The sequence below is a fragment of the Macadamia integrifolia genome, chromosome 9 (genome assembly GCF_013358625.1).
Source record: "Macadamia integrifolia cultivar HAES 741 chromosome 9, SCU_Mint_v3, whole genome shotgun sequence".
Lineage (NCBI taxonomy): Eukaryota > Viridiplantae > Streptophyta > Magnoliopsida > Proteales > Proteaceae > Macadamia > Macadamia integrifolia.
The window spans coordinates 8,651,324-8,663,071 of NC_056565.1; the positions used below are offsets into that span (position 1 = coordinate 8,651,324).

An 11,748-nucleotide genomic window follows, 5' to 3' on the forward strand; every position below is an offset into this window, starting at 1 on the left:
GACTTATCTACATCAAACCATGGGATCTTGGCCTGCACGTGTGGGGAGTGTTGATGCACGTGCGGGGAAGTGAGTGTTGATGTATACATTTACGCTACCCTTGCCTAACAGTTCGAGCTTTTAGGTGAAACGGTAGTGGATATACATCTTTCCAACTCAAGCGGCAATAAAGCAGTTCAATGTAGAAGCATAGACCTATGAAAACTAGACCTTGCAACAGAAAGGTTAGGAAATATTCAAATGATATGAAATTCTATCCCTGAACATTGCATGACATTATGGTGGCCATACCACTAGGGCTAATTTCAGATGCTGGATTTGGCCTACAAAAGCACCCAATTTTCTGCCTGCCATTAAACCAGACTGAATGGGTCAACCAATCTGAATTAGGCCAATATAGATCAAATGGACCAATTTTAAACCAACCAGTCTTCTTCTGGCTAGAATGGCATTACATCGACTAAATGTACCTAACGGTGACTCTTGGGTGGTGGCCTGGGAAAGGGTTTTTGATCAAGCTACCCAACACTGTTTCCTTTGGAATTGTCCTTTTATGCAGTGGCAACTCCATTGTTTGTCCTAGCATAGTTGCATACTGAAATGGGTGACAGCAATTGTGCTGCCACTGGATTTTTAGTCTTTGGGGTCTTAGCCAGCACATTATCCCATGGGCTAAGGGAGCTTGGAAAAGATTTTAGCCTTAGATCATGTTACTAGCAAACATTTTGCGGCTGGAATGAGACAAGACCAATATTAAGGTGTAAAAAGGAAACCATGGCTGAAATTGAAAAAAAACAACCTTGAATTAAACAGTCCTTGGCAACACCACTGTTGCCAGGGCTCTTCCTTAGAGCTGAACCCTCTTTCTTGAGCCCTAAAAATCCGTTCATCCCTTCTTCCTCCTCCCTAAATCACTACTAAAGAGCTCTAATTAAATACATCTGTCACTCCACAGCAGAATTTTTCAACTACATTGCATTTAGCATAACTATGGAGATTCTTACCACAGGCAAAATGTTGCACTAATTCATGTTAACATCTAGTAAGAAGAAAATGAAATAGGCAATTTTTGTTTTTTTAAATGAGTAAAAACTTTATTGAGAAAATAAAAAGGGGTACATCTCTCTCCCTCCTTCCCTCCCTCCCTCTAAACTACTTCTCTCCAAGGTCAATAAAACTCCCCATGCAATTCTCTTTGAATCTTCGTAAGTATCAACTATAGCTTCAGAAAGTGATCCACTTAACAGCAATAAAAGAAAGAAATTACAAATCCTAATCCGTAACATCATCCCATGATTAGATTGTAGACAAAGTTCCTAAAAACTTGGAAATTTGAAACCGCAAGCAACCAATGGGCCCCACAAGACTGCTAGTAACTTCAATACTATCCTACGCTACTAGAACCATATTATTTCATTGCCCCACATACTAAAATTCATATTTGAGACCCCAATTGAAAGGTCAAGCCATCTCAAAGTTTAAAATCACGCTCTTGCATTAACCATCCTTGTGCCTCAAGGAATCTAAAGAACACAGTGGAACCAGAATTTAGGAGAAATCAGATAACTCAAACCTGCAACTCAGAATAGGCCCAAAAGCTGGTTGAGTGTCCTTTTATATTAGGAGAAGATGCCAGAGAAATTTCAACAGCGACCAGCTGTAGATAAGGTTTCTGAAAATCAGGAAACTAAGAAATGGAAGCCATAAAAAAGTTTTCAATCAGCTCCATACATCCTGGTTTCTGGAAGAACCAGGTTCGAACATTCCCTAGACCAAGGACTGGGGTCTCCTTTTCACATGGAGCTTAAGAAAACTCTTCCAATGCACTTCCCAAGAGTCAAGCACTTGACCTCCCTGCTCTAATATCATATTTGCTACCATTTCACCTAAAAGCTCGAACTGTTAGGGAAGGGCAGTGTCAATGTATACATCAACATGCCTGAACCAGAAACTGAACAAAAAAGGTTGGTCCAAACCAGAAAACTGGTCCAATGTTGAACCAACCCAACTCAATCCAGACCAAACCAAATGGCAGAAAAAATAAATCTTTCTTCCTCTTCTTTCTGCTGGAAATGTGCATCACACTCACCTCAATTCTTTCAGGCTTAGACATAGTTGTAGAAACAGGACTCGGAACAAAACCTCCAAGGGACTGTTTGGGTTCAACCATGGTTCAACCCAGCTTATGATCTGACTGGCCAAAAATTTCCCAGTTTTAACCAAATTTTATTGGTTCCAAAAAGATATATCTGCTTACTTATTACTTTTGAATCAGAACACAATGCAGTTCTAGTTCAAATGGTTGGCTGGTTCAGTTGCCGGAACAATGAGCTCATGCCTCACTGCCAAGGTTGGACAATACATCACTTGTATTTACATTACTTATTTATTTCTTTTGAATTTGACCACATGGCAGTTCTGGTTCAAATGGTTGGCTGGTTCAGTTTTCAGAACAATGAACTCATGCCACACCATCAAAAGTTGGAGGACACATATGCAGTCAATTTAAAATAATGTTTCACCTGTGACATCAAGGCAAAAATTTTAGAGAAAAATATGAATTAAGCTTAAGAATGATTATATTTCATGTATTGCCTTTCAAAACTGTCTTCATATTGGTTATTCATTTCCTTAATATTTTAGATTTCACCTATTTATAAGGACAAATTGAATATTTTACATATATATTTTATCATAATTCTGTGCATGTGAAGCTTACACTCCATGCCTCTAAGCTTATGCCTTAACATTTGACAATGACGCTTCTCATTGATAATTTGATTCAGAAAATACACTCTAATTTTAGCACAGAAACTGATTAAACAAATGTTATTTTATGTAAGATAGACAGCTATCGAATTTTTTCTTCCAAAATGAAATCATTTATTTTAGGATAGTTCTCCCTCTCATATGTTTCTGGGATATAGCTAGCAAATTTGTACAACAAAAGCAACAAGCAAGTACATAAGCTATTACTATTTCACTAACTGACAGTCATTAACAATTTGTGTAGTAGTTTGAAGGGCAAGCTCAATTAATACGTGCATTGTTCCAAGGATAAAATTCTTAAAATACTTTGTCAAATACCATTGGTGTACAAAAGTTAAGCCATTCTTGACAATAAGGATTTGTAAAAGTAGCTGATTATTCATAGAATAGCATATTTTGGTCCGTTTCTTTCTCTACTTTGGCAATCACTTACAAGGATTGAAAACGATTCATCCAGGACTTTAATGGCTAAACTTATAGCTTCTTTTGGAGAAGTACAAGTGGATCAATTAACACATGTGAGGACATTTTGGAACAAATATAAAAGAAACTACAATTGATCAACAACACAAACCTACTGCGTGATTGTAACTACTAACTACCCAAAGCTTTTGAGACAAAAGCACTACTGCAAATAATTGTTCAAAGAAAAACTCTAGAGAATCTTATACCAAAACCAAATTCAATATTTGACAAAAATAATGGTGTCACATAGATACTTACACAATGCTAAGAAGGGAGAGAACATGTACGGGAAAAAGTATTTACTTAATTTACTCACTATTAAATAGGCCTCCACACACCACCATGCATTTTGGAGTTTACAGTGCCCTTTCAAAAGGGTCATGGATGTATATCTTGTCTTTGTATCACTGATGGGTATGGTGGTGTCATAGTGTTGTCCTTGCCTCTTGGAGCAGACTCTTCCTCCACCATAGGCAGCTGCCTTTCTGAATGACAATTTCCCTTGAAAACTCTGCCCGGGCTTGGAGAGTCTAGATTCCTCAGCTCAGAAGCACTGGAGCCATTCCAAAGTTGAGGACTTGGGCTTGATTGCAACTGGACCGATCTATCTTCATGGGACAAAGGAGACAGCACCCCCAGAGTACTCTCATCCATTTGTTTTCTGCAAAATTTATCTTCCACAATATTATAGAAATCCACGGTCCGCACTTCCTGAGCAAGAGAGCATGAACAACAGAAAAGCCACCGTGCACAATCAGCCACTGTGGGGTGACCACAGCAGAAGTCATTAGCTGGTAAATTGAATTTCTTCCTCATCTGAATCCTCCAGAAGCCCCCATATAACAAACCAAATACACAAAGCAAAATCCCTGTGAGGCCCAATGCTTCCCTAACAGCCTCATTGTTAATATTAACAGCGGCAAGATTGAAAATCCAAAAGGGAGCAGTACAAAACAAAAGAAAAGTTGCAATGTGAACATACATGTTCCCAAATCCTAGTCTTTCCATATTCCAACCAAAAACACAGAAACTACAGAAGAATGTGAGATAAGCAAGAGAAATATCATCCCAATAATCAAGTAACCCTCCTATCCACTCAGGTCTGTTCACCACAATACTCTGCTCCTGTCTTGATGCAAATGAGAATCTCTTTTGAAAAGACTTCGCCCTTGGGTGACTTGGCCTGTCAGTGTCGACGATGACCATAGGATCCTGTGCTTCCTCATCCGTTTCAGACTCATACTCCTTCCCGAGAGGGCTTAAAATGCAGTATACACCAGCAAATGCCGGTGCTGCGATTGAAACACAGAGGCAGAGAGCAACTCCTATAGCTGGTCGTTCTGACCTCTTGTATCCCAAGTTTAGGCCACACAAGGCATACTGAGCAAAACAGTTCACATGGAGCAGAACAACAACAACCATCATGTGGGCCCATTCATGGGGTTTATAAGTGCCATTCTTGCAGTAAATCTTTCGAAGTTTAGTTATGTCATCTGGCCTCCATTTACATAACAGCACGAGGTGGTAGAATCGCTTTGGGTGTTGATAAAGACACATCAGAGTAAAGAGGGCATTGATGATTTGATTATTGATTTCGAACCAGGTATCTCTTTCGGATTTCTTTGGTAGGGCATGGTTCAACATTCCTGTCATAACAAGGAACAGGATTGCACCTGAAACAGCAACACATATAATCCAAAGAAGTAGGGCCACGTTCATTGGGTCTCTAATCCATTTTTTGCAGATTTCCCCCAGGGAAACCCAATCAATTTTCCGTACCAAGATCAAATTAACACGATCCCTGAAGCCGTGGGAAGTTGAAGGAACTGAACGTGAAATTTCATCTCTTCCCTCAGCAACTTGCAAGAACTTGGCTGATGGAGATGATAGAGTGGCTGAAGCAAACTTCAGGAATCCAGCTCTACTAGGATGAGCTGCTACCAAACCCAAAGCACCATTTTGAGAGTCTTCATGGCCTAACAGCCCCCTTCGAGATGAAGATACGCCAACGACAACATGACACTTGATTTCATTTGATGCAGTCCCTGACACTAAATCTTCTTTGCCTTCCTCTGTGCCTCTTGCATCACTAGCTGAAACCATTCTCTGGTCAAGGTTGAACCTTCTTGAGGCCCTTGCTCATAGAACACCCTAGCTTCAACTTGGAAAAACCTCCGTTGTTATTTCCTCCTCTTTTGTGAGGTCAACTAGGCTAAACGTCAACTACAACAAGAACCTGGGAATTAAATCACCATATTAAATCATTTAATTCAGATAATGAAAAAAATCCCTGGATTCTTCATTAGTACCTTAATTCCGAAAACACCGTCCAATCTATATAATACATAGTTTACATTTTATCATGAAGGCAGCTAAAAATTGTCATACAAGAAGAGAAGAAATAAATTAGGGTTAAAAGGAAAGGGAACTCAAGTTTTGGAATTCTGATAAGTCCAAATGTGGATTAACAACAGATGACTTCAGCTAATTTAAACCGGTAATATGATCAAAACCCATTCAGAGCACATGGCTCCATTTTATGTGTGTGTGTGTGTGTGTGTTCTTGAGCTTTGTATCTACTATAGAAAGACAGACAACTTCCTTTAACCTTTTCTTCTCATGATAGGTAGTACCTATCTCCACTTTTTTAGGAGGAAAAATCGATCAAAGTTCTTTAACGGAGAAACAAAAGGAATTTTGATTGTTCTATAAATGCATAAATTGGTTTTAACTTTTAAGAATAGGAAGATAAAAAATATCTCATACTTGTTTCAGTTCAAATTCTATATAATACCTACCCACTGAACAAAGGCCTACAAGACAAGCAATACAAATCAAGGAATTATGCAAAAGCCGCTAAAATGACAGTTTCTTTTCTAAGGGCAGCTCTCAAAATCATTTCCCCGATATTATAAGACCCATCAACAGAGGAACTAATAGAATATACCACAGGAGTAACGCAAAAAGCCACAAAAATGACAGTTTATTTTCGAAGGGCAGTTCTCATAATGTTTCATTTCACAATCTGATAAAACCCACTAACAGAGAAACGAATATAATATACCATAACCAAAGAATTCAATAAATCGAATAAGCCATGAAGCCAGATTTAAGAACTACAGATTAATATTTCCTCCAACTGAAAATCAACCAAAAAGAGTAAAAACTACTTGAATACGCAAGGAATCAAGCTCAACAAGAACAAAAATTCTCAATAGCCATACTCATTCATCTAAAATTTAACCTAAAACATGAAAGCATGCAAGGAATCTAGTTCAAAACGATTCAAAATACATACAATTGAGGTCATCCAATCGACCCAGATACGAAAAACTTGAAACCCAAAACAAAAGATTAAATGGTTGAAAAATAACTCAAACATAATAGAGAGACGAAGCTTACGATGGGATTGAACAAACAGAGTCTCTTCATAGACGCGTCTGTGCTGATTTAGTTGAATATGTAAGATTAATCACCCAAGAGATGGCGTTGATTTCTAAGGTCTACCTCCTTCCCTACTTCTCGATTCGATTCCAAGAGTGCATCGAATTCAAAGGGAAGAAGAATATAATTAAAATAATATTAATTAATAAAAAGAAAATAACATTTTATATACAAGATAGATATTTCCATGGCTGAGGAAGAACTCTGGAACCGTCGCAGTTGCTTTAGCTTTCCTTCACAAAAGAAAACTTCAAACTTGAGACCTGGCCACCTGGGAGACAGAAGGACCGAAAGGTAATTAATCAAATTATTTTTAAAACCAATGAGAGAAAAATCCGTTTTGTCCAATCACCGGAATGTTAGGAGCATTTTTAAGTGGCCCACCTTTTCAAGTGGGACCTACCACGATAACGCGTCGTGAGTGGCTTGGAGATATCAGTGCAAGTGGATTTGCCCCCTCCGCACGGTCAGAGAATGCCAAGTGTCATTTTCAGTGCTAGTTGGCGGTGGAAAAAGACGCCTGAAATCTTCTTGACTGTACGTGCAGCGTACATGCGCCGACATCCAAACTGAAATGGGTTTTGCTTCTGTGTTGGGGAGAAGTAGCTAGCTGCTAGGTTAACCCCTTTCTTTTTCTACTCAAAATTTTTTCTTCACCCAAAGATAAAAGAAAGATTCCTTCTCCTCCCATGATTTGAACTTATGATTGAAATCTTTTGTCATCTTGCATCATAAACTCTCACTATCTATAGGTACGAATAAAACACATCCTTCCTAAGCCAATTAGATTGAATCACAAGACTAGTGGTTGCGGTGAAAGGATTCCTCTTTGATGAAAGAAAACTCGATGTTTTTTCTTTTCATTTTTCAGGGGAGTGAAAGCAATCAATAATTCTTTCTTTCTTTCTTTCTTTTTTTTGTTTCTAATAAAAAGGAATCTATATTATTAATCAAGTGGGGCGAGAACAAAATAACCAAATGAGTCATTCCAAGTGCAATATCATTTCAGCTAAGCAAAGAATAACTTTAGCTTGCATGAGTGAAGAACAATGAAGTTTCCAAAATTCTAAAATGCAAGGAATGCGCAATGACAGAGAATATCTTGCCTTTGTGGATCATCTTTAAAATAAAAAAAAAAAATCTTTAAATAATTCATTTTCAAATGTAAAAATAGAGCTTCTCGAATCACCAAAGTTTTATTTTTAGGGTTTATCTTGGGAAAAAAAATATCATTCGATGATTTAATCCTTTGATTTAGATCATGGTCATTAATTTATTATTTTAAGTCATAATAAGCCATTATAGTATAGCTTGATCTAAGATTAGACCATCATAAGCTTTTGAACTATTATAATTGAAAAGATGCGGTTCAATAATTATGATTTAATTTCTTTAAACTTTCGTTATTAAGAAAAAATAATTTTTTAAAACATTCAATTTAGATCATGACTATTCATTTAGCATTTAAACCATCACATTTGTGATGGTATAATCTTATCAAATTTAAATCATTACAAGCTTTACAAGCTTGGTGAAAAAATAAAATAAGAAGATAAGATGCAATTCAATTCAACGTCACATTTCAACATTTTTAGAACTTTATTGTGGACCATAGTTATTCTTTTAGCATTTTAAACTGTGACAAAGATGATGGCAATGCTTGATCACTTATTAGACAATCAAAAGCGTCTAATCCCATCTACTATTGTATTTGATTTTCAATCTTTAATCATGCAATGATGACTAGGACAATTACTTTTTATGATTTAATAATTGTAGACCAGTTTTGTCTTGCTTATTATAATTTAAAATGCTAAAGTAACAACGATGATCCATTTTATCATTCTAATTGAAATCTTTTAAAAGTTCTTAATGGTTTGATTTTATGCCAAACTGTATTACCATTTTTTATGATTTAACATGCTAAATAAATTATACATCACACTCCAAACCAAAGGTTTAGAATTATTAAATGTTATTAGTTGAACAACATCCTCCCAAACAAAATCTTTCAAAAACTTACGAGGGTCTGATCAAATTATACTATCATTTTACCCAAAAAAAGAGCTAAATGAATGATCATGATCAAAATCAAATATCTAAAAATACTAAATTATAATGGCTAATTTTTTTTTTTTTCAATTTGAATCTTTAATCAGATTTAAAAATCAGGGTATCGATCATAAGTATAAAGTTTTCGAATTTGAAACATTTAAAAGTCAAGTGAGCATTGAACTTAACTACTGTTGATCAAGATATCTTGAATGTAAAATTGAGAATGCATGTCAAATTATAATATATATATATATATATAAATATATTATGAAACAGTTTATTTTTGCCATTTTTGTGACCAAAAAAATTGCAATCATGGTTATTAACCCTATCACTTGGCAGTTTAGATGAAGCTCATATTTTGCGAGCAAGGTTTCTCTAACAAATTAAGTTTCAAAAAATTAGAGCTGATCACATAGCAAAATAAAAATATTAATAAAATAAATAATATGAAAATGATGCATAATTTACGAGGGGGAAATGAACAATACAAGAGAAGATACGGAATTATATCATAACCATTGGGTTCTAGGGTCTGGGCTCTTTTTTTCTTCAACATAGTTGGAATTCCACACGGTTTGTGGAATTTGATCAAATCGGGTTGAAACTATTTCTAGCAGCTTCGAATCAACTGACCGGTGCTTGATTTCTAAGGTTTAGGTCGATCAAATTGAATTGGAATGGGAATTGGAATCAACCGAGATCAATTTCGTTGTCAAATCCACTTTTTACTTTGAACCATATGTGGGCATGAATGCAAAACAATTAGGCCTATTTGTTTGTCAAATAAAAAAGGATAGAAACTTGTGAGGGTGGGTTGATAAGAAAGGGCAAGAAAAGAAAATAAAATAAAATAATGGAATATATATATATATATATATATTTGTGTGAGAACCATCTCTATGGAAAAGAGAGAAAATAGAAGCAGGAGAGAGACACACACACACAAAATAACTTTAGGCCACGTTTGTTTAGAGGGGAGTTAGGGGTGGAAGTGTTGTTAATATGGGGCCCACATGGTAGTGGGGTAAAAGACAATAAAATAAAAGATGATGTAAAGTGAAGAAGTTTCCACCCAACAACGTTTGTTTGAAGAAGAGAGGTGGAGAGAAGGAAAGAGAAGCGACGGAGATCTGACTGGAGCTCCTTCAACTGTTGCAGAGATCAACCGGAACCCCAGTAGTAGTCCCTATGCTCAGGTCGCTATACTCAACGTTTGGTTGGGAGTGAGAATACCAAAACCCCAAATCAGTAGTGAGAGTGTTGCATTGCAACACCGTGAAAGAGAGAGAGCAAAGAGTTGTGGGTTTTACGGATCAAGGAGTTGCCTTTTTTTTTTTTTTTTACCTTTTATTCTTCAAAAAAACAGGGTGGAAAGAGTTGGGGTTAGATTTGAACAACAGAATCAGATATCTGCAACTGCTATCGAGCTTGGGTGGCATCGGATCAGGTCACGAAAGGGGTCGACTATGACCTATTGCAGGGGTGAAAGGGCGGAAAGAGTCGGGGGGTTTTGCTCCTTATGCTCGACGTTGGATAGGTTATAGAGATGTGGTGGCGACAGTGTTGCTGTGATATGTTGTAGCGGTGATGGGACGACAACGTCAACAATGATGATGGTTCGAATGGATTTTGCAAAGTCCCTATCAAAGTCCTACCATTTTGGCAGGACTTTGATGAGCGCTAGGGTGGGAGAATATGAAGGCCAAATGAGCCAACAAGAATTATTAGGATGTTCCTCCAAAATCCCACCCCTATTAAACAAACAACTCAAAATTTGTTGGGGTGTGCTAGTTTTATTTTGTTGGGGTGGAATAGTTCGTACAATTATCCCACCCCTTAAATCCCACCCTAGCAAAACCCCTCTAAACAAATGGACCCTTATTGATAAGACTTTGGAAGTGAGTGGGGTGGAAAAGTTAATTGCCATATCGACAAACAACAATTTTTGCATTAAATGATCTCGTCTAATAAATTTATCTCCCTATTTATCCAAACACTCATACTTGTGACAGTTTATGGCAAACAATTAAGTACAAACTTCCCGCCCTTTTCTACATTTTCCACTTTTTTCTGTCAAACAAAACATAAATGAATATCTAAAATAATGCATAAATAAATGGAAGTCACAAACAAATAATTACACAATACAACACAAAGATTTAGGTGATTTGATAACATTATCTATGTCGACGATGATATGAGATGTACTTCACTATCAATGGATAATAGGGTTACAACCGCTCGGCCTTCCACCTCTTGTACACTAGTCTCTCTCTCTCTCTCTCTCTCTCTCTCTCATCCTTTATATGAGATGATACAATTGCCCCTTATTGTGGGAGGAGAGAGATAGACAAAGAGACACCAATGTATACTAAGCAGTTCGATAGGAAACTCAATCCCTTCCCACGCCCCCCCCTACTTTTTAGGTCTTTGAAGTACCAAGACTTATCCCTGGTTTCCAAACTACAACATAAGATTTTGACCAGTGAGCAACCAAGGGCATAGGTATTTTTCAGGCAAATCTCTTTGCTCAAATCTCCATATAATAGAGGCGTTTTAAGTAATTAAAAAAATTAGTGTATCAAATAGTTGCATGGAGGTTCAAGTGGAAAACTTTGCCTGAAAAGCAAAGCCGCCTTAGCATCAAGCTTATGGTTGGGCAGCCCAACCTTTTCTTATAGACACATCTTATGGTGTCAAATAATTTGTAAGCTTATTTTTTCTTCTTAGTGTACCATATATATATATATATATATTTTAATTATGATAAATCATGTTATTTCACATCCATACTAGTAAAATGTTCAAGACAATGACTATATTTGATAATATATATAATGACAAATCATTTTCAAATTATTTTAAAACATTTGATTGGAAGAACTTTTGGGATAAAATAAGGAGCAAAAAAAAAATGTGCCAAATTCTAAATCACTAGTTTACAAAGCTTAATAGGTTGATGGAACATGTTAACAATTGATCATATATATTGGGATACCCTACCCCCCCCCC

General features: G+C 36.6%; 1 protein-coding gene across 2 annotated transcripts; it reads right to left on the reverse strand.

Annotated features, from left to right (window-relative positions):
- Nucleotides 1-3,407: 3,407 nt before the first annotated feature.
- LOC122087977 lies at nt 3,408-6,954 on the reverse strand. 2 transcript variants are annotated; one of them, XM_042657120.1, is made up of 2 exons: nt 6,637-6,954; nt 3,408-5,457 (listed from the first exon to the last, which is right to left on the reverse strand). In XM_042657120.1, the coding sequence occupies exon 2, from the start codon at nt 5,335-5,337 to the stop codon at nt 3,613-3,615; it is 1,725 nt and encodes a 574-aa protein (XP_042513054.1). In that variant the 5' UTR covers nt 5,338-5,457; nt 6,637-6,954; the 3' UTR covers nt 3,408-3,612. The 2 variants fall into 2 exon arrangements, with proteins under 2 accessions (XP_042513054.1, XP_042513052.1); XM_042657118.1 differs by having other exon boundaries at nt 3,408-5,470.
- Between the last annotated feature and the right edge of the window lie 4,794 nt (nt 6,955-11,748).